The sequence below is a fragment of the Anser brachyrhynchus genome (genome assembly GCF_964034855.1).
Source record: "Anser brachyrhynchus genome assembly, chromosome: 15".
In the NCBI taxonomy this organism is placed as follows: Eukaryota; Metazoa; Chordata; class Aves; order Anseriformes; family Anatidae; genus Anser; species Anser brachyrhynchus.
In genome coordinates, this window is record NC_137733.1 from 10861824 (window position 1) to 10885066 (window position 23243).

The window sequence follows — 23243 nt, forward strand, 5'->3', positions numbered from 1 at the left end:
TGGGCATGGGAGGTTTTGCACAGCTCTGTCTGACCCGGATGAAGGTCTCTGGGGCAGGGCTGGCTCCATTGCTGGTTATTTGCTTGTTTGCTTGTCCTGTAATGATGTGGGAAGCTCCTGAACGGAGAATGGCTCTTTAAATCACAGGACCTTCAGTGGCCGCAAACATCTGCTGATACAGGACATGTAATCTCTCCTCTCAGACCTTGACATTGCTGTCTAATCTCTGCTATTTGTGACTATATTTTTTTTCGAGGAGTTATGTAAAATCTACCATGGCAAGGAATCACTGCGCATTTCTCATTTGAATGGCAGGGGATATGGAACAAATACATGTATACGTATATGTCAGACCACAGGCTGAGCTAGTGGAAGGGTTACTGCAAGCTCTGGGAAAGCCACATGGACCCATCTGTTAGCGCATAGGATGGAGCTGTTGAGTTTTCAGGTGGTACAATGATGAAAAGTAGATGTGCTTGGAGTCTGGGCAGCCCTGGTGGTGACACCCACAAGCACCCTGTGTGTGCCTCAAGGACTATTCACACAGAGCCGTAATTGCTCTCTATTACCGTGCTCGTTGTTTTCGAACAGAGAACTTTTCTGTACTGGATCAAAGAGCTGCCTTTGATTAATCAGTTTGGAAATGAAAGAATTTCAAGTTCTCATTTTTTTTTTTTAAGGGGACATATTTCAAAAGCCTTTTGATCTTTGGTGCTAGGTATTTAGTACAAGGCATGTACGATTTTACAAAAAGAACCACAGCAGTCTTGTCGTAAAGGTTGACATATTTAAAGCCCTGATCAGAAAACACTGAAAACACATGTTCAGCAGGTCCTTCGATTTCAGCAGGTCTATGCACACTTAGGGGGTTGCTCTTGTGCTCATTCTTTAGCAGGATCACCAGTTCGAAAAAGTAAAATCAGGCCACTGGTCTGTGGAAAACAAAAAAGGTAACATCTACTGTAAAGGTCAGAAAATATTTACGTGGCATCTTACACTAACAGAATGCAGGCAGCACAAATCTTTACAAATAGGCATCCTGCTGGTACCAATTGAAATATAGGAGGCAGTTACTCTCTCTCAGTTGTAAGTGCCATTTGATCCCCAGGGAGGCATTTAATGGATGATATTTCCCTACTGAGCGTCCTGTCTTTTCTTTCTGTACCTCATCAGTAATAGGTGAGGGTCCTCCTGTTCATCAAAAATGTATGCGCTGCTTACCCGATTTCTCACAGACTGCCTTATGAAAAAGGATGTCACTCCTACAGAAGTAAATGGAATTCTTTACCTTTAATTACACGCTGCCTTCCTGTCTGCAAGAAGGTTTTCCCCACTACTTATCACCAAGCCCAAAGAAAGGAAAGAACAGAACAGAGAGAAGAGAATAAAAGTAGAATAAAATAACAGCTATTTGCAAATCCACTTGCCTCTGAAAGTTTCCCCTCCTGATCCAAGCTGTGTGGCCTGGATCGGTCTCAAGGATACTTCAGAAAGCAACTCCTATCTGTGATGAGACATGGATGGGAAATGGATGCCTCACTCCTTCTGTGGGGGTGGACCTGTGATATGAAACACTTGTGTTACGGAGTATGAATAATTTTATCCACAAGTGAAATCTTGCAGTTGTTTGACAGGGTTCAGCAACACTATTCTACTGCTGTTAAAGAGAGAAAAATCACAAGAAAGAACTCAAAATATCACAGGTAGAGCTACCTGGAATAATTTAGACTCGAAACTCAAGCTGGAATAAAAACTCAAGTCTTTCCCTGGCAGCTCAGGGGCTGACACCAACTTTCTAATACTGTCGTAGTCAACAGCTCTCCTATTTTCCCATAATTTTTCCACTCAGATTTACTCTATTATAACCTTGATCAACTCCACAAATGCATAAATTATTTAGTAACAGAAATGTCTTACTTTACATATGATAAGACACTTCACCGTGCAGATACAGAGCCTCCCAGGAACTGCCCAGGTGCTGTTGGGGAGCAGAGCAGCACAGCCCTGCCTTTATGACTGCAGCAGCCCAGTACAGGACAGTGGGGAACCCAGCGCACCCTCCATCCTAAACCTCCTCAGGTGGTGAGGAACCCACTGCACCCTCCATCCTAAAATGGAGCCCTCCTTGTCCACCGTGACCTGTGCAAACGTGCTGGATTCATCACAAGTGTGATTGCAAGTGAGTTCCTCGCACGTGGAAGAAGTTCAGTATTGCCTAGGACATGCTTTTTGTGTCAGACACCAGCTCCCCAGGTCTGGGTGCTCACCCCATTTTGGGGGGGGTCACTGAGGCTCAGCTGCTGGCCTTTCCTGCTGGCGTTTCCACCAGCCCCAGAAGTCTGCTTCTATGTCTGCATGTAGGTGCTGGGGCGCAGTGGTGAAGCAGAATCAAAGCTGCCCAGTTTCAATATTAGCTTGTTTTTATTAAGCTGAGTGTTTTGTTAGGTAGCTTGGGGTGGTGAGAGAAATGCATTAAACTAGAAGTTAATTAGTAAGGGAAGACTGATTTATCAAGATTGAATGAAAGTAAGGGTATTGCTATTTAATTAGGCAATGTGTTTGGATTTTTTGATTTATTTTCCTTTTGATTTAATTCAAAATATTACAACAAATAATTTGTATATAATGAAAGAAGAATAGATTAAGGATAGGAAGCTGAAAAGACAATTAAAAAGCTCTATAAGTTTATTTTGCTGTTAAACACGTGCTATTGATTCAATAAGAGAGATTTTGTTGCTGTTGTCAGTTCTCATTTTGTACCTAAACTGTAGCTGAAAAGGGACTTTAACTGACAGAGGCCTCATTTGTGTTACCAGGAAGGCCTGAGCTCATGGAGCTGTTGAACCAGAATGTGCCTGTTTGCTGCTGCTTCTGCTTCCCAGTTCTGAGACCTTCCCCAGCAAGCAAGAGGGGCTCCAGGTGCTTTCAGGAGCTGTTTGCGTCAGCTCTGTGCACACAGTGCTTCTGTGTTCCATTGTGGGCTGCTTTCTTCTTCATTTTCCTTAATTTAAGGTAAGTCCTTGTGGACTGACACTTCACAGTTACTGTCCTTTATGGAAAACTGTATCGTTTTCCATCAGGGATGGGCCTAGCCCCACCGATGTCTGCTCATGCAGTCTGTGAGGGACTCGTGCACTGACGTTGGGTCCCGCAGAGCGGGGTGTTGTCTTGCCAAGTGCATTGAGTAAGCTACAGAAAGCCCTCTCCCAGGAGTGTTACCGCCTGCATAGCTTGCTCAATCTGTCCGTCCACCCGCTTCCAGCCAGAGCCACGGAGCTCGCCCCGCGTGGGGCAAGAGTTTGTTTGCGTAGGGACTGACACCGAGTCATTTCGCATAGCTGCTTGGGGTGGCACCCAAACCTGTGGTATTTGTATTGCGAACAACTCGAGTTATTTCATCGAACCTGGCTGTGCATTCAGCTTACATGCCACAGCGAGGAGCTCATAAAAATCATCACTGGGAGCCTCTGGCAGCAGCTCCCGCTGCCCTGGCGGAGCGGAATTGCTGTGCGTGGGGAGCCCCCTGCTGCGCAGCGCGCCCTCGGGCTGCACAAGAAGCAGGGCTGGGCAGATGGGCTCCGTGGATCCGCAGCTTTTTAATCATGGATTTTAGGCAGGCATCTACAGCTGCCTTGCTTGGCACTGTACAGCAAGCTCTGTATCTCTGTACAGCTTCCTTTTGCCTCCTGTAAACGGTGGTAATGTCACTTCCCTGCCTTCCAGGACTGCTGCGAGTAAATGCTTTTGGCTGGGCTAGCCCTGGGACCACAGAAGCTTTTTGCTAGTGCTTCCGTGTAATTTGCTCTTGGAGTTGTCAGTTGTGCAACTATGGCATTTTCTACCCCCAAAATCTATATATTGAAACTGCTCTACTTGTGCACACTGCTGTAGGAAATGCACACGCTGGCAATGAGCATACCCAGCTCAGAAAGAAGTTTCTGGAGCTTCTGTGTTCCCCACATTGGTGTCTTCAATGTAAAAATCCCTGTTTGTATTGTTTAGTGAGCTGTCAGAGTTGAGGTCTGCAGGATTGAACAGTTTTGTGACAGCTGCAGGATAGCACTTCAGTTTCCACGGAAACTGGCACTGGCTCTCCAAAATCAAGGTGAAGTGTTGGCTGATTATCTAATAATAATGCTGAGCATTTAAATATGATTTTTTTCACCCTCCTCTTGCTGAAACAATTGCTGTTCCTACAGCATCCAGCAAATGCTATAGAGGTCTTGTGAATTCAAAATGTTGCCACAGCTTGGGCTGCGTAATCTGCCTTCCAGAAAGACACATTTCAGCCTTGACCTGGTCGGCCACTGAACCTTATGCTCTACTGTTAAGATGAAGGGCTAATTTGGCCCCACATCTACCGCACCAGTGTTTATAAGACAAATTAGAGCAGTACAGCAGTTTGTTTTTTTTTTTTACTTTTACCATACATATTCATACTATGCCTTTCTGGGACATTTTTGTCCATGGATGCATTTCCTTGAAAATAATTCTCAGTTGCATAAACTTCTTATCTGCTTCCACTCTTGCTTATCACCTGAATTTAATTGCTCCTTGGCTTTGTACTCACTGGACTCTTGTTTTGTATCAGTGAGTTTCATCGTTTTGCTGAACATTCCTTCTTCCAGGTCATTGATTTCTAAGGTTAACAAAATGAATCCTCCTGCTGATCCTCGTTACATTCCACTAATCTCCTTTCTATATCCTGAACCGCTCAATTACCTTTTGTCTTCAGTTTCAGAGGCATTTATTGAACCCACAGATCAGTCTTTTGTGCAGGAAACAGTTTAACTTTAGATTCAGGAACATGTTCTTGAGAATATTTCTTATACCTCAATTTGTTAAGGTTGTTTAAATTTTCTTGGCTAATTTGCTTCTTGACATGCCCTTTTAAGTGTACTTTTTCCACTGCTTCTTTTTTTTGCAAGAGATGTCTTTCTTTCTAACCTCTATTCTTTTCTGTCTGCTCTTCAGTAATATCTTCTACTATTTGATAGTTTTGACTTACTGCCTTGCAGCCCTTTATCTTTTCTGCTCTTCTGAATAGTTTGACTCCTTTGTCATCCTTTGGTCATTTTAGGAAACAAATGTTCTTCAGAAGGGCGTTTTCTCTGTTTTCCTCAATAAGAAATTGAGGATTTTCTTAGGCCTGTCTTTTACCTGTCATATCGCCAACTCATGTCCATTGTTTTTTGACTGGGGTTGGGATGATGGGAGGTTTGGCACAATCAGACATAACGGGGAGAGCACATAGACAAAAAAAACAATGAAGTGCTGCATGTAGTCTAACACCACATGAGACCCTTTGAATAAATTAGGTATGAATGGTAAATTGGGCAGAGCGTGTACCTTTGGGTATCCTCATCCTCCATCCAACGTTACCTCCATTTCAGGTACCTACAACTGGCAGTCTTTGCTGTCTCATACTTAGTGCCTTTCTGAGAGTGAAATATGGAGAAGGAAGGACTTCTTATAGATCCCTTAGGGTGCCAAGGGGTTGTTTTTCAGGTGTATTATCCTAGGAAGTGTCACACATCTGTCACAAACTTAATGAAAAAAAAAAAAAGCCCAAACTAGTACAGAGAGTCACTGTGCAGTCTGTCTAGAGGCACTGTCACTCCGAGTTGTGTTTTTCATATTGGAAATCTGGTATTTCCAGTGTCCAAGGACCGTGTAGCCATTTACAGACACACTGATGTCCCGGAACAAGTCATGTACCTATGGCAGTGGCTCAGGTGGCTGGTATCTCAGGAATAAGCAATAAAACTGAAGCTCCTGAGAACAATAGCTTCTTTGCTAGCCTAAGGAGAGGCACATTCTTAACAGTGACTGAATATGACTGAAGATAAGAGCTTGATACTGGGGCACTGAGAAGGAACACAAAGGACACCACTCCTCATCGACAAGTTCACTTATAAATACATCTTCTCTTATAAAACCAAAGCTAAAATGAGCTCTGCCCTGGAAAGAACTTTTTTTGACAAAACCTTGGATTTACTGGATCACTTATTTTAGATAATCTTAATCCATTTTGCATGTATTAATTAGCAAAGCCCTTCAGAGGTTATATAATTCTATTCACAGACAAACTGAGACTCTGGCTTTCTCTAAGGAAATGTAGAAGTTGGATGTGTGAAATAAGAACCCTGAAATCTAATGGTAAATCCCCTCCCATTCAGTGCACCTGAGAAATTATGACATACGTGAAAAACCCCAAGACCACAATACCCATAGGCTTTAACTCAGAGGTGGGGAAAATGTAAGTGTCATGTTTAAGAAAAGAAATGGCTCCAAATGCAGTTCTGCGTGAAAGCCTCCAGGGTACTCTGAAATACTTCATAGCAGGAGGCAAAAGCTGGCTGAGGAGGAAGCTGATCATGGAAGATAGTCTTTATCAAGCACGATGTTTATACAGTCTTGAACGTTGACTATAAATTGACTTTGTTTTGCTGAGCAGCTTTGAGCTACTGGTTATTGCATTTTTTAAAGTGGAGCTTTGGTGACTAGCTGGATAGTAATGTAAGGAAGAAAAGAAGAATGAATGTTCTGAAAATAACACTACTTAAACAGATTGGAGTGGTGCACTACTGCATGGACGTGTTGGAGATGGGGAAGCTTTCACAGCAGGTGCTGCCATCCCCCAGGATGTGAGCAGCTAGCTATCCATGAGCAGGTCAGCAGCCACTGCAGTCCCATAGCATCTCGTTAACTTATAAAAAGACTCCTTTAAGATGGAGGAAAAAACACAACATAATTAGAGAGCCTGCTTCATTGGAAGCACCTAGGCTAAACCCTTTCCCAACCTGGATGAGTCAGTTCTCTTTTAGAACAAATGTATATTCAGCAGCCTTTTGGATAACTTGCATTTCCAGTAATATTTTTATGGCATAAGAAAGAGAGGTATGTTTGTTTTAAACATTTTCTTCTTTGAAATAGACAGCAAAAGGAACAGAGAAATTATAAGAGGTAGTGAGTTTAGCAAACCTGCACATAAAATATTTTTTTCATAAGAATAAAATGCCTTTACAGCTGTAAATGTATACACCCGTATAATTTAAAAATACAAAGCTATTTTTACTGTGTTTCAGGCTTTTTTTTTGGATCACACAATGAAACACTCAAGTGCTGGACTTAGCAAAGTGGTTAACCTCATCACATTGGCAAAAATAAATCATTCATGCAGCACTGGGCTTGTAACTCACCGTAAGTGAGAAAGTTAAACTTGGAGTTAGTGTAACCAAAGTGCAATTGTGTTCTTCACACTGTGTACATTTTGACTGGCTTGTAAAAAGAAAGTAGAAGTTCATGACTCTCCCTGGCAGTTTCTTGAGATGACTGAAGAAAACATGATCTGCAACATATTTGGCCACAGCCTGGCTCCGAATGAGAAGACAGGTTTTTATCAGACAGTGGAGAAAAGTCAAAGTCAGCTACCTGGAAAAGGAACATTGAAGAGATCACTTTTAATTCCAGTCATACCTGCTCAACTGAGACCAGCAAGAATACTTTGGACCAGAAATAGTACCTGGTCCTCAACCAGTTTCATTTAGCAACCAATTTTAAACAGACTTCTGACTTATACCAGCTGGACACGTGGCTCACAGCAGTCCCCCTAGAGGTGTATCATGCATACTGTCGCATAATGTAAAATGTATCAAGTATTTTCCAGAAGGCCAGGAAAGCTATCTTTAATTTAGGAGCTCATGTTTATTATAAATATGATAATGTAACAAGCTATACCAGGGAGATGGAAGGGCACTGGGGAGGTGAAGGTCACATACTAATGTTAGGTCCCCATTTAGTGCCACTTTAAGGTAATATACCCAACCTTTCTTGTTATCCCCTCTCTGCTTTCTTCCACGTAACCGCTTGATAGATCCTCTGGAAGGCATACTTCAGTGCAAGCAGGTACTTGGGATCATTAACTACCCAAAATAGCCCTGGTAGCTTGTATTATGTTTTTATTTCTCCCCAAGACAGAAGCATGCCTGTTGCTTAAAATGTTTGCCAAGTCAGACAGATACCAGGGAAATGCTCCCTCCCCGCTCCGTTTGCTTGGGGATGAAAGAAGGGGCATGGCTGAGAGGTATCTAGTTACTATCTCAGCTCAAAGTAAGAGTAACCAAGTACCTCCACGAGGTCTTTCTGTTGTGTGTTACTTCGAAAGGTCGTGTACAGCACCAGTCCTACCATCACTGAAACCAGAGCGACGCAGAGCAGGACAAAGAAAGCTGGCTGGATCCCTGGGAAAGAGCACAAGGGGACATTCCTGGAGTGATATAATACACTGAGAAGAGGTAACAGTGAGAAGAAAAAGATGTTTTAGAAGAACTTTTCACATTCTTAGAACAAAGGCCACGGGTGCATCAGGGAACAGATTTTTCAGCCCAGCTCACTTCAGGTCTTTCTGAAGTCACAGAAGTAGGAATACAGGATTGTAAGGGTCATTCTTTTTATTTTTCCCTGCTTTCTTTTTGTTTAAACAGCCTAAAAAAAACAAACACCTGAGCTAGATATGTTAGCCCTAACTGTCAAGGGTGTCTGAACCTCTGCGATACCCCAAGTGGATGGGAAGAAACCTTGATCAGCATCATTTTCACAGCAGCTGGCAGACTCCAGCAAAGAGGATTTTGGCCTCCTAGCCCTGAGTGCACACCAGTGCCTTCTGGTGTTAGCTGCCCTGTACGTACAGAAGTGCTGGCCCACAGTGGGATGGTATAACTGTTCGTTATCACAGTCCAGCTGTCACCTGGTCAGGTACTCTTTATTTGGCTACCTAACCACTTTCTCAGCTGACTCAGGGACCCGAGAGGGGTGCAAACCGGCATGGGGGAGCCAGCAGGGACTGCTGGCTGGGGGAACAGAAACATGTAATGAAAAGGAGATGTAGAAAAATCTACCCTTAACAACGAAAAAAAAAATACTAAAAGAAAAATTGAGGCTGCTTAATTAAAGCATTGGTACAGACGCATGTTTTCCCAGTTATCCTAACTACAGGAGCAAGAGACCATTTAAACTGAAAAATATGTAATTTAAGTAAGTCAGTCTTCCCAGGGAACTCGTTAGTTTCACGATGCTCTTGAGACTAAGGGTTCAGCAGGATACAAAAAGCTCAGAGCAAATACAGCAGGCACATTATAGGGTTTCCTTTCTCTTCATGTTTCCAATGTTTTGGGGGATCCATACTAGTTTCCAGAAACCTCATCTGCAGGCCAGTTAATCCCTGATGTGTTAGAGACTGTCAGATTCCCAGACAATTGGGAATCTCTGTGCTGCTCAGACTGGCTGCAGCTCACCTGTTGGCCACACTTTTATTTCATGGTAAGTCTGCAGCATCGTCACGCCATTCTCCACTCGGACACTGAGGCAGTACTGCCCGGCATCGCTGAAGGTATGGCTGAGATTGTAGCAGGAGCCATTAATCACCACCAGATGGCATTTTTCACCTTCCAGTGGAATGCACTCGGACTTTATAAGCCAGCATAACGACAGCGGTGGGCTGAAATTACATAAAAAGAAATTAAAAGCTGCAAAATTTCCAGTTAGGAGCCGATGAATCACTTGGATAAAATAGATTAACTTCATTATTTTCAAAGTTGTTACACTAACTACAAATAGAGAAGTAATTAACAACACAATCGCTTGGTTCATAGCATTTGTCAATTAAAAAAAGGTCTTTGTGATGCTTCTACAAACAACAAGCCTTTCAGCTGAGAGCTAGATAGCTGTGTGGGTCATAGACAGGCCACTGTGTAGAAAAACCCACGGTCCTGCTTTAATAGAGACAAAAGCAATCTTCCTCCCCCCCTCCCCTTCCAAGGGAGTATAGGTTGGTTTTCTTTGTTCTTTTCACAATGGAGATCACAGTTTGTGCTACTGAAGTACACCCAAGACTTCTGATTTAACAAAACAAAAAAGTGTAAGCTGAGTACAACAGACTAACAGTTAGGAAAGTTAAATAAATTACAAGGACTACGTTATTCCCTTACAGTAACAAAAAGCTTTTTAGTTGCTATCAAATGACCTAGGTGCAATCCACTTTGTGGCTGTATGTCTTCTCATTCTGTCTAGCTGATACCATTTATTTACATTTTCAGATCCTTGCTCCAACTGATTCTGCCTGGACTCTCCTTACACACTATGGACTTTGATTCTGACAACAGACAGAGCTTTTCTTTACCCCATTAGCATTTTGTTCCTTATCTGCTCAGGATATTCTCTGCTAAAGAAAGCAGCATGTTTCTGTGTTTAGCTCATTTTCTAGCTTTGTTTCTGATCACGTCTCTCAAAACTTTGTTACTGGTTTTCTGTCACCAACTCCTATCACAGCAGTCCCACCCCGCTGCTAGAGGTTAGGTCTGGCAAGCATTGCCCATCCTAGAGCCAAGCCCACTTTTAGGAATCTCAGGTTTGCCTGTAATAGTTTTCAGTTGTTCATATTTACTTGTATGCCATCTCCAGTTTCCAGTACCGTCAATGTGCAGTTCACTTTCTGAATGCAAACTGTGCTGCTGTGTGTATCAGTACTATTTGTGTCTTTGACAAATGACTGCACTGGGTGCTGCTCCCTCTGTCCTACGTCCCTCCTAACAGCCCTGCTCTTTTTAGGTTTGTTTTTGAAAATCCACTATTAGGGCAAAAAGCTCCCTAAAGCAGAACAAATAAGGGTCACTCTTCTGGAGAATAAGTGACTTCTGCAATTGCGTTTATTTTATTTTTTACGCTGAAGGAGCTTTCCCGAGTGCTTCAATGGTATTTGAAATGCTTCTGCTATATGAAAAACTCCCTCACGTTCTAAATATTGCAGCTTGAGAGAGCTCGTGCTAGAATCAGGGTGCTCACAGCTCTCCTGCCTTCCTACAGAAGTAAATGATTAGTTCCCCAAGTTGGCTTTTTCCCACATTCACACAGTGACATTTCTCTTTTCCTTATACAGGAAAAGTTTTGTTGTTTTTTGTTTGTTTGTTTTTTAAAAAAAAACTTCCCTCGCTGCTTTGAGCCTCTCTGTCTCATTCATCTTGCGGCAACCTCTACTTTGCCAAACATATTCCCCAAACCCATCACTCCCACATGCCAAAAACTGCTGCTATTCAACAGGACTCTGAATACAGTTTAATTTAGCGATGGGGAAATTGGTCAAGGAGAAAAATTCAAAAGGGAATTTTAAAATGTCATTTTTTTCCACTACCTTTCTCTGTCTCATTCTCTTTTAACATTCTGTTTACAACGATGTAAAGATCCTCATTTACCTATGAGGATTTGCTGAGGAGGTGTACATTTTAACATTCTATTTCTCTGTAAAGCTGGGGGCTCTGTCAGGCTCTTGGAGTTCACAGTACTTTAAGTAAAGGAAAAGCAATATTCAACAGTATTTTCTTCAAAGGAAACTTTTGTTTTTTTAAATAGTTCTGTGGGGTGCGACTGACTTTTAAGGAAACAGCAGAGGAAAAAAAAACTTAGATAATGTGTTCTGGGGAAAGAAGTGTTTGTTACTTACGTGCCATTGATATGAAGAGATAAACTCAAGTTTTCCATTACATGAGTCTCTCTGGAGCCCACTACATTAATGCTTTTAACAGCATCTGAGAGGAAGAAAGAAAGCACATCACACTTGACATGTAAACTTGAAATTCACTGGATTTCCATAGATGGTTTGATTTCATAGACTATGCAGATTTTAGCTGCATCATGCACACAAATAACAATACCTCCATCACACCCAAAAAAGAAACCTGTCACTAGAGTTGTTGTAAGTTTTCTGAATGTTTTGTGATTTAATTTTTTTTTTAGGATATAATCAACTACTTCATTAATCCTTTGAATTTTTTTAATATGAGTTCATTTACTCCTGAAGCTGATCAAATCAATGAAACTTTCCTAATGCTCGTTTTAGCTAATTTATTTTTTAGGGATAGTCAGCATAAATTAAACAAATCCTCCATAAATTACTATAAACAAATTATTTTAAGTTCTAACTGTATGCAAGACATTAACAGAAGACAGTGAAACTTTTGATAAATTAAAAAGAAACAGATTTTATATTTTTTGTGAACTAGAACAGCACAAAGTCTATTTCGCAATGAAAACTCTTCACAATATAACAACGCCCAAGTTGTATCACATTACAAACCCACCACCTAGATTGTATCATTACATATACAGCAAATCCCATTCTGAATAAAATGCTTTATTGTTACCTAACAGTTCCAGAGCAGTGGTAAAATCACCAGTTTTCTGCATGGTTTCTTTTTCATGTATGATGCTTCCAAATTGCTCCCATTCAGCTATGACTTTCAGATACACTGTGCGATTCCCCATGGTGGAGTAGTTGCAGTAGACAAAGGGTTCCTTGGTAATCTGATAAACTCTGCGTGCAGTGTGAAAAGATATAGAATCAAAATTGGTTTTTATCAAGTACTTGCACATTTCTGATTTAAAGTTTAAATGTGGTAAGTGTTAAATTATTTTCTTTAATAGCCAGTGCTACATTCAGCTGTGATTCTAATTCTCCTTTACGATCATGGATTAATTCTCCTTTATGAGGATTAACACCTGCAGCGTTACATTGGTGTAAAACCTATAAAACCACATCAGTATCAGACCCACAGTGTATTTACACACTTTTAATCAATGAAATTAAGGATAGTGCTAAAGGAATTCACAGAATGGAATACAAATAGTGAAAGATGAAAGCTACCTTTATAACAGGTGGACTATAAGCTAACTGAAACAGTAAGAGGAAAAGATAAAGATTTAAAAAAATAATAAAGAAAGGAAGAAAGAAAAAAATGTAGTATTCAAAAACTAAATCTTACATTTCTGTTTGCATACTCATTTGCATTGGACATATATTTGTACTCAAAAGGAAGAAAATAACTGAACATCCTTCTTCTTCCCTACTACAAAGTGGCTTAAGGGTGTACCAATGGGTAAAGGCACATGCTTTGTCCTATGATTTAATCAGGATTTCTCTCTAGATGAGCAGCTGAATCAGAGGCATCTTGAATAGTCATTAAAGCAAGCGAAGTAACCACACCTACCCATCTCCAAAATCCCAGTTATAGACAAATGATGCTGACTTGAAGTAGTCACTTGGATCATGAAGACAGAAAGAAATCCGGGTCACAGCACCCGTGGAGGAGCTAGAACCATGCCTGATAAATCTACTGTCTTCTATCTGCGCGATGGTAAGATTCCCTGTGATAAATTCTGCAGAAAAATAAGGTAGAGAAAGAATGACAGTGTATATAATTTTCATAGTATGCTCTATGTGAGTGTTAAAATGGTATTTGAAATACATCGCACAGGTTTTCTGTGCCCCATTCCAGACAAGCAAGTGTATTTTGAATGTGTTATTCAGTCTGGTTACATGTGTTAGCAATGCTGGGAGATTAACTGACTTAAGGTTATACAAAGGGTCAATGTGAAGCTTCTAGTAGGACTGAGAGGAAGAATCCTGGATTGATTGAGATCAATAACAATGTTTATTATTGATTTTAAAAGAACTGGGATTAACGTCAAGTGTTTAGAAAAAGGGATTCAAAATCAAACTGTTTTGTGTATGCACTTCCTTCATGTTCATTTTGTGTGTGTGTATCCTATATTGGTTTTGTTTGTTCTTAAAGTTTTAGTTACTTCCCCAGGAATTAAATTTTTATTACTATGAACAACAGATGCACTACACATTGTGAATATAGAAAGGATAAAATTTAGATTTTCATGTCTGCCAGATATCCTATGCCTATGTTTGTTTCCAAGGACTAGCAAAAGTTGATTAAAAAACAAAACGAAACCCTTTCTAACCTATGAATAAAGAGGTATCCTGATAATATACTTAATCAGATCATTATAAAGTTAATGGGATATTAATTACCAGTAACAGACTCTTACCCTGTTAAAAATTAATTAAAATTGGTTAACAGTTCTCCAGTTGATGTGCAAATAAGAATAGGGCTGATAATGCAGAACTCACTGGAGTTGTAATTTGTATTAGTTATTGGCAACCTCCTTGGGCATTTGTGGGTGCTTTTGTTCGGGGAAGGCAGAAAGGTAAAATGGGGTTTTACCTTCCATAGCTATAGAAAGCTTCTATCCCATTTGCTTAAGACATGAGAATATAAGTGTAAAGAGGGAAAGGAATAAGTAAATGTTCAGCAAGACAGCAATTCTGAAGCAAGAAAAGATGCCATGTATCCTTTTAAAAAGGCTTATCCATTAAGCTTGGTGTTTCTCAAAGGAAAATCTCAATAGCTATTCCTCAAAACTTCAGCTGTGCCCTATGGTTAGTTCTTTTGTCCTCACATGTCCTTCAGCTGGCAGCTGGGTCTATTTTGGAGGGTCTAAATAGAGCAGTAGGACATGTGGTTGAAGGGACATGGTTGCTAGTCCCTGAATCAAGAGGTGGTAGGAAGCATTCAGGTGATATTTCACATCAATCCCTGCATCAGAGATTAGGCTAACCATGCTGCACCATTGGTCGATTTGTCAAAACCACACAAAACTAAAAAAGAAATCTATGTTTTATGGTTATGAATATTCCCAATATGCTGAAATTGCACATCGTGATATTTGGAAATGCAGCCATGGCTTCACATCCAATTTCAATATGATTGAGTTGGAACGTTGAAAGAAAATATAGGAAGTTTTGTTTTGGAAGTCTGGACATCAGTGAACAATGCTGATGTGTGAACTGCAGCTACTGAAGCATCTGGTTTCTAGCTTGGTTTCCCTACATATTAGAAGCAGGAAAACACAGGCAGGATCACACTTGCTGCCTGGATGTAGGTAGACAACAGCAAGGCCCAATCAGTACAGAGCCTGTTCAAAACCACCTTTCAGTAAAGGACCACACAAATCAAACGCTGTTGGAAGGAGCCACGTTTACGTCTGGCTTTTCTTTTTTTGATGCTAGCAAAGGCAGCAGCAATGCTGATGTGTACTGAATCCCTGAAGATGTGGAAGTTGTTAAGCTGTTTTACCTGTGATCTGAAGCACAGTGACATTTCTAGCAACTGGCCGACATAACCAACAGTTTCTGTGAGTGACCCAGACAGACACAGGAAAAGTCCCAGGAAATTCACCAGTCACATTAATCACGGAGTTCAACTGCCGCTCAGATTTCTCTATCAGAATCAGAGGAGCATAAATCCAGTTAAAGTGATACGAGTCTGATGCAAGGCTGTTGTTCTTAATCCTTAGAGTGGCGTGAACAGTGGCTTGAGCTCCTGTTGTGATGGGACCATTGTTGGTTATTTCCAGACCATACTCCTCTGTGGAAAGGAGGAGGGAAAAACAAAACAAAACCTGTTGTAAATAAATAAATAACATGCAATACACATTTTAATTAGCATTAAAATTAGCAGTAGGTACGTGACTCACAACAGCACTAAGCTAAGACTTCATCTTTTTTTTTTTTTCTTTTTTTTTGCCATTCAACAGCCTGGAACAGAAACAGTTGGACTATGCATTGGATATGCATTTGAATGTTAAACAAACTGTTAGAATGGGTCCTAGAAGTGCCAGTAACAGAAAGGAGCCTTGGATTAGATCACCAAAACTTTGATGAGGTTTTTTATGGGCAGAGCTGAGCTCTGTCTGAAGGTGCAGTAATGATCTAACAACACAGTCACTGAACTTCCAGTTATTGAAAGAAGGTCAGGCTCAGCTCTAATCTTTGTTGTTCCAATTAATTTCTAATTAAACACAACTCACCTTGTTACAAGCACAAATGCAAGTGAAGGTGAACGCAGAACTTTTCAATAATATCCCTTTCACATCTTTTTGATTTCTGCAATGTTAGTGAGGAGCAGAGTAAGGAAGTCAAAGGTGAGGACATAGAAGAGTCCTCTGTGGCTACGGAAAACTAAAGTTACCAGCTAGCCTTAAGAAATCTCTCACTCAGCAAAACTGTGAAAAACATGAACTTTCAAACCCAGGTAAGATTTCATCCCCCAGTTTCCTTCTGCCTGCTGTATTGACCCACAGGTCTCCCCCCACCTAATTAATTCCTAACTAATGGAAAAACCTCAGGACCAGTTGCTTCTCTATGATCCACCACTGATTTCCCCATCTAGGAAAGGGCCAAAAATCCCAATGTAAACAAAACTTCAGTATTGAAAGCTGTAAGTGCTAAAAAACAAATTTTCTCACTTCTCGATTTCCCAGACTGGAAGCAGCAAGGCACAGGACCTGTGACACTGACCCACCCTGCTGCTCTGGATCGCTCACCCTCACCTTCCCTGCTGCATTACACGAGCTACTTCAGCTCTTACAGCTACTTCAGGGGGCAGAGGCAGGTGAACTTCGGTATTGTGGAAAGGATACATTCAGTTTTCACACCTATCCCCAGGTTTCAGCACTGGGAAAGCATTTTTGTACTTCTGTGAGTTAAAAAGTAGCAGTGCAACAAGATTAAATGACCTGCGTGTGTTAAAGCAAAATAAAACACTGCAAGCTGTGAGTTAGGGCTGAGCTGGGGACAGGATGCGGTGGTTTGCCCCTGTTCCCACCCTTTGCCCCTGCTCTGCCTGCGTCTCTTGTGGTGAGCAAGGGGGCAATGCTGGGCAGAGCAGTGCAGCTTTGGGGCTGGGGTTCCTGCCCCTCACCTTCAGCAGCTACCAGATTGCTCACAGGGGACTGGATCTTCGAGCTTCATTAGTTGCACTTATTCAGCCATTGCCTGTACTGCTTTTTTGTTTGTTTTTTCTTCTTTTTAGGCAGGGGGGAGCACTGAGGTCAGCTAAACCCTGCACTGCCTTTCCTGCACCAGTTGGGTTGGGGTGGTATGAAAAGAAACCCAAAGCATCCTATTAACATCCTCATTTTATTCCACAGATCACAGGTGCTGGACAAATCTGCAAAAGAACTGTGGAAAGTAATTTTCACATTAGTGTCCAAACAAGAAGTCCTCTGCTCCCATTTCACAACACAAGGAACTGCCCTGAGTTCAGGGGTTTTTCAGTTCATAGAGAAACATGTGTGATTTGATGAAATCCGGTGCTGAGACATTTCAGGTCTCTAGAAGATTCAGGCTACCTTCCACTTCATTTCAGCAATACTTGGGGAAAAAAAAAAAAAAGTCAGCTGCCTCATGCTTATCTGGCACTTCTCCTTGGAGGTTGTTATCACGGTGCTTCACCAGCCAGGGCCACCTTGAAGCCCAGTGACTGCAGCAGCCGGAGATTAAGCGGCTAACCCAAGGTCACCCAGCGAGCCACCAGCAGAGCACGGCATCACCTCGTCTTCTGCTGGGCTTCCTTCTACCTTTCCCCCTCCCTGTCAGGAGGCTGCCCGGGTGAGATCCAGAGGCTGCTCGGCTGCCAGCGCAGGGAGCAGAAATAATTTCAGAGCTTTGAGCTCGGGCAGCGCACCCCTCAGCCCCCCTCAGCCCGGGCGGCCCCAGCCTCTCCACAAGCACCAGGGCGGCAGCTCCTGAGGAGGCGCCATCCCCTGCCGGTCGCTGCCACCGTCCCCACAGCCGCACGCCCCCAAACCCCTCCCGGTTCCTCTCGGTAGCGGCGGCCCCTTACCTGCCGCCGGGACGGCACGGCCCAGCACCGCCACCCCTAGCACCAGCAGGATGGGGCCGCTCACCCGCAGCATGCTCGGGGTGGAGGTGGCTGGAGGCTCGCCGCGCTGCGGGGCCGAGGCGCTGCCCCCGAGGCTGCCGGCGGTACTGCGGCACCTCCGTCTGTCTGTCTGTCCGTCCGTCCGTCTGTCCGCTCCCCCCGCAGCCTCCCCCGGGGGCAGTTCCTGCGGCGGGGCCGTGACGGGCGGGATGTTAACAAGCAGGGGTGGGAGGCACAAACGCCCCCCGTCTGTGGAGGAGGTGGGCCGGAAAGGGGGAAGAGCGTGTGTTTAACTTAGGGGCTGACAGTGGATTAATTAATAATTAACGGTAAATCGCTCCTCAGAGCCGCAGGAGAGAGCCAGAAGAGCCTCCGAAGCTCTGACACCTGGCTCAAATTTTTTGATGTGACTCTACTCCCCTTGGGCTGCTTCACCCCCAGAGCCTCCTCAGGGGGACAGCTCCTCGCCCTGAGGTCCAAGGGGCAGCGACGTGTCCCCCCCCTCAGGCTGGGGGGTCGGGCCCGGAGGCCGGGCCTCCCCGCTCCGCCCCAGGCCGGGGGAGGCTGTGAGGGAGGCGGGCAGCGGGAGGAGGCGGCCGGAACTGGGCCCCGAGCTTCCGCTGCGCCCGTGCTCTGCCGCCGGCCTCCGGCAGCAACAAAGGAGGCGGCTGGGGCCGGGGTGAGGAGCGCCGGGGGTGGCAGGGCCGCGGCGGGGCCCCGGGGCCGGCGGGGGGGTGGAGGGGAGCGGCGGGAGGCGAGCCCCGGAGCGGTACGGCCGGTGGGGCGGGCCCCGAGCGGCGCGGGGAGGAGGAGGAGGAGGAAGGGGCCGGATCCCCGGCAGCACCGCGCGCGGAGGCCTCGGGTGGGAGCCGTGAGGGTTTGGGGCCGGGGGGATGCGGCCGGGGGGATGTGGACTTGCGGGCATCTCTCTTGGTGGGGTGCCCGTGGTGGGGATGGGGCGCCCGGCCCTGAGGCGCGGAAGGTGAAGGGGGGGCTCCAGGGGGTGGTGGAGGGGATGGGGGTGCTCTGAGGTGCTGCGGAGGGGGCTCGGCTGCCGTGGGGTGGGTAGGGGAGGTGCCGGGGGTGCTGAGGTGGGCAGCGGGGTGTCCGGCCTCTCAAGTGGAATTTGCTTTCAGGTTCCCTCCCCAGCGAGAAAGGCAGCTGGAGATGGCGGGGCGACTTTTGGCGCCTCTGGAAGCAAGTCCTGCTGAGGTGCGTCCCAAGGGTGGCTGCAGGTTTGGGATGTGGCTGGCTCAGGAGGCGAGGTGACAGGTGTGCTGGGAGCACCCAGGGGTCTGCTGCTGCTCTTGGGAGCAGCAAAATGTATTTATGTTTCAGCAGATGCCAAGAACCAAGTAACCTTGGCTCTTCAAAAGTTCCTTTCTGTGATCTCGAGTGCTGTAAATGGTGGGCATTGCGTTTATGAACATGAAGAGATGTCTGCTATGTCTTTTGGAAAAAGATGCGTCCACTTCGATGCATCAAAAGAAGGGGTTTAGGTAATGCAATAGCTGCTATTAAACAGCCATATAAACTAACAAATACATGTATTTGCAGGTGTGTTGATCTTGATTTTATGTGCTGGAAGCTGCTCCCTCCTCCTCCAAGATGGCATTTGTTTCCGCACAAGGGCCTACAGTGGTGGACCAAACCACTTTGATGAAAAAATACCTTCAGTTTGTGGCTGCTCTCACAGATGTCAATACACGTAAGATATTTTTTTGTATTGTAAGTTACAGTTCTTTGGTAGTTTGCTTCATAAGCATCACGGCATTGTTTACGCAATTGATAAAAGTGTGCTGAATTCCGTTTAAGTTTTGTTAAAACTTTAATTTCTGAAGAAGCAAAATGATGAGCAATATTTGCTTGAGCTAAAGAGAGAGTGAGTCGTGTGTGTGGACAGGTGTATGAGAGGGGTGTTTGTGAGAATTGTGTGCCTTATAATTTGGCGGTGATAGCTAAACTGATAAGATCTGACTGCTTCTTCTGTCAACAAACCTGGTGTTTTATTTAATTAATTAGCTTATGCTTAACATTTTTTGCTTGAATTTCCATTTTCAGCTGATGAAACCAAATTGAAAATGATGCAAGAAGTCAGCGAAAATTTTGAGGTAATTAAAAACAAAAAACCCTTCCAGAATGTCAGTGCTTCTTGTCAGTATGTCACTTTGATTTCTGATGTTATATGGTTAAAAGATCATGTATCTTGAGGCTTAAGATTTATATTATATGTCGCGTATGTTACAGATGTATTTAGCAACTATCCAGGTTATTGGAGAGCTACAGCATTTGAATTTAGAGAGCTTTTATTCTATAATCTTTGTTCAATAGCCATTTAAATAAAGGTGATATTTTTTTTCTGTTTTGTTGTATGATCAGAAATCTTTGTATTTGAAATTTTCTTTTATTTTGAACATATATTTTATCTTCCCGAAGCAGAGGGTCCTCTGTGACTCCTCTGAATAATTCCATAGTATAGAAGTAAGGGGGATTTATCAGATGCAGAGTCCGAGATCTGGAGTGGAGGTGACTCCAGTGACATCTTTTGCTTGGTGATAGACCATTAATTTCAGATGAGCAGCAGAAAAAAAAATCCAGAAACAAGTTAAACCAACCACCTGTTCGTAAAATTATACTTTCATTGAATACTTAGTTACTACTTGTCTGTTCTGAAGTTACAGAGAGCTTGTTTTGTAGAACAAATAAATGCAAGATCTTAGAATAACTGTAATTCTCCCTGTATCTAAGTTTTTAGTTATGTTGCTGTTTTAAAAAAAAAAAAAGGAAGCTATTTCTATAATGTACTCTGTTCTTACCTGCTTTATTTGACGTGATCTTGCTTAGTCTGCGATAAGAACACAGAAGTACCCATTCCAGTGCTGTGTCATGTCTTCAGATCTTTTTAAGTAAGCTTTATGCAAGGTTAAATCATGCCCGTGCTGGATGTGCAAAGCTGTGCAAATTTCAGTTGTTTATGAGTTATCAGTGGAATTTCCTGTCCAGTGAATTGTTTTGTTCAGGTTAATGTAGTGGAATACAATTAGAGCTAACGTGACTGTATTATTAAAGCTAAAAATAAAATTAAAAGGCTTAATCCTTAGTGTTTGTAAGTGAATAAGTAGATGTCTGTGACAGTTTTACATCTGTATGCACACAGGTTGAGCAGAGCTTAACACTGACTAAAGTGACTAAAAATATCCTTGTGGAATTTTTGTATGTGTTTGTTTCATAGGTGGCAGGTCGGCTTAATTAGATGCCTGGGTAAAATAATTGTTTTCAACAGCTTAGTTTAGTGATGTGTTTAGAATCTGAAAGCTTAGTTGATTCTCCTTGCTCTCGTATTCATTAAGAAAGGACTTGTTCAACACTTGTTTTGATAATGTTCAAAATAGAGTAGCTTTCTTCTCTTGGAAGTTGCTTGATTTTGTAGTGGGATCCTATATAAAAAGATGGTGAATTGACTTATGGTGAGGTACAGTTCATGGAATCAAAGGATGGTTTGGGTTGGAAGGGACCTTAATGACCATCTGGTTCCACCCCCCTGCCATGGGCAGGGCCACCTCCCACCAGATCAGGTTGCCCAAAGCCCATCCAGCCTGGCCTTGAACACCTCCAGGGATGGGGCATCCACAGCTTCTCTGGGTAGCCTGTTCCAGTGCCTTGCCACTTTCTGAGTGAAGAATTTCTTCCTCAAGTCAAATCTAAGTCTCCCCTTTTTTTTAGTTTAAAGCCATTCCCCCTTGTCCTGTCACTACACTCCCTGACAGTCCCTCCCCAGCTTTTCTGCAGGCCTCCTTTAGGTGTTGGAGAGTCACTGTGAGGTCTCCGCAGAGCCTTCTGTTCTCCAGGCTGAACAGCTCTTCTGTTTATCGGAAAATACGTAAGGGTACAAGAGGAACCACTGATACTGTTTTTTTTTTTTTTTTTTTTTTCTCCTCCCAATTTTTTAAATTTGAAGAGTATGGATGTTATTGTTGCATGTTACGTTAGATGGTTTGCTTTAATCTTCTTTGTCCGTAGTCTCCATGTCAACTCTTCTCTATTGTCTAGTTCAGCTTCCAATAGCTATAAATTTCAGCAGATTTTTTTCACTTCTTAGCTCTTTGCTGTATGTCACAGCGTTCAAGTCCTATTGGCTGTTATGAATCGGGATGTCTCTCTAGCTGGGGTAGAAATGAATGTGAATTGATGAGTAGGGAGGACTTCTTGAAGTGAGATTTTAAACTGAGGTGCTTCACCGTAGTGTTAACTGCTTGACACTGGCAGCTGTCGGGCTATTTGTAAGGGTGTTGCTCTGGGATAACAGAGGATATTGCTCTTCTGAACCAGTTTCTGGATGGAAACATTTGGTAATTTTGAACCTCGTTTGTCAGAAATGATTCGTTTGAGGGGAACTTCTCCACTTCTTCACAGAGCTTCGGGATCCCAAATGGGGAAAGAAGAGTGTATTCACTGTCTTTCCAGTCTGTTCTGGAGGAAAAAACCTTTCAGAATCAGCCTCCATTGCTGCTGCTGCTTTTTTGTGCCAGCAGTAGAATTCTGAACTTGATTAGAATAGTGGGACTTCTAAGTTTCTTGTATAGTTTAGAGCAGGAATTCAGCGGTATCAATAATGCTGCTAATTTTCTTCTTTCTGATGTTCAACAAAGATATTGAGAAGATGTTTTCAGAAATACAAGTTGTTTTTGTGGGTTTATGCTTTTCTTTGAATCGGTTTGTGAACCACTTTCCTGGCATGTGGCAAGACTTGCATTATTTCTTGTTCTTCCAAAGTAGGAATGTTCTTATGGCATAAAGCTGGGGAGGGTAGGAGGGAGCTGTCAAAATTGGAGAAACTATAGGGGAAATGGAGGAGGAAAAGATGCAGCCAGACTTTCTTGGGAAGACCTTTGAGGTGAAGAGAAGGGCTGATCTGCTATTGACAATATACTGTCTTGCGTTTTAAATGTTTTTGTGCCATTCTTAGGATATCTTTCTGCTTTCTTGAAAACCCTTCAGTTGAAAAAAAACCCAAGACTATCTTTGCACAGCGCCTGGTATAATACAATTTACAATTGCACGTTTTGAAATCTTACAGTAAGCAGAGAATAATAATGGAAACCTATAAAAGCTTTTATATTATACAAAAAATGATGTGAATAAAACCCTGAAATAACTGCACAGATTTTCAAAAGCAAGCTGTGTTCTTATCTCTACCTTTATTAAACAGACCAGTATGCTTCTGTATCTTAGATACTTCAGAGAGTTGCCTTACATATGTAAACTGCAGATGAGTTTGCAAATAAACCTCAAGATGTCCAAATTAGATTTAAGGCAGCATTGCAGATGGAGGAAGCTTGTTCATCCAGTATTTCTTCTGACTTTCCAGCAAGTAAACAGTAGTGTAAGATCATTTTCACAATGGAAAGTAATGCTTAGTTTGGATGGTGTGTGTGTGTACACATTGTCAGAAATAAGTATAATCTCGGTTTGACAGTGTCTGAGAAGTCTTGAGAATCCTAGGGTAATGAATTGTGAGTGTGCATGTGAGTCCTTCTTGTTGTATAAGCATGGTTGTTGGTTTTATTTCATTTACAGTAGCTGCACATTAGGCATTTTTTATTTTTCTATTGAGGTGCCTTAAAATAGAGAAACTCATAGTACAGTGTTGGGATTGGAGAAGTGATGAATTTGTGT

The 23243-nt window shown here is 42.8% G+C and overlaps 2 protein-coding genes across 7 annotated transcripts in view; one reads left to right on the forward strand and one right to left on the reverse strand.

Annotated features, from left to right (window-relative positions):
- Positions 1-6849: 6849 nt before the first annotated feature.
- On the reverse strand, positions 6850-17816 carry TMEM130 (transmembrane protein 130). Its single transcript, XM_080556652.1, has 8 exons — positions 17529-17816; positions 14979-15269; positions 13041-13209; positions 12198-12367; positions 11498-11582; positions 9297-9499; positions 8131-8243; positions 6850-7434 (listed from the first exon to the last, which is right to left on the reverse strand). The coding sequence occupies exons 1-8, from the start codon at positions 17599-17601 to the stop codon at positions 7258-7260; spliced, it is 1281 nt and encodes a 426-aa protein (XP_080412778.1). The 5' UTR covers positions 17602-17816; the 3' UTR covers positions 6850-7257.
- The window catches only part of TRRAP (transformation/transcription domain associated protein), a 97597-nt gene continuing 87410 nt past the window's right edge, over positions 13057-23243 (forward strand). For 4 of the 6 annotated variants that reach the window (XM_080556530.1, XM_080556534.1, XM_080556533.1 and 1 more), the window contains exons 1-4: positions 18119-18246; positions 18704-18779; positions 19125-19275; positions 19629-19678. In XM_080556530.1, the coding sequence (XP_080412656.1) occupies positions 19176-19275; positions 19629-19678 (150 nt within the window). In that variant the 5' untranslated portion in view covers positions 18119-18246; positions 18704-18779; positions 19125-19175. Of the gene's footprint in view, positions 13188-15799; positions 15936-16833; positions 17294-18118; positions 18247-18354; positions 18430-18703; positions 18780-19124; positions 19276-19628; positions 19679-23243 lie in introns of those variants that run through there. The other 2 variants (XM_080556531.1, XM_080556532.1) reach the window with 2 other exon arrangements.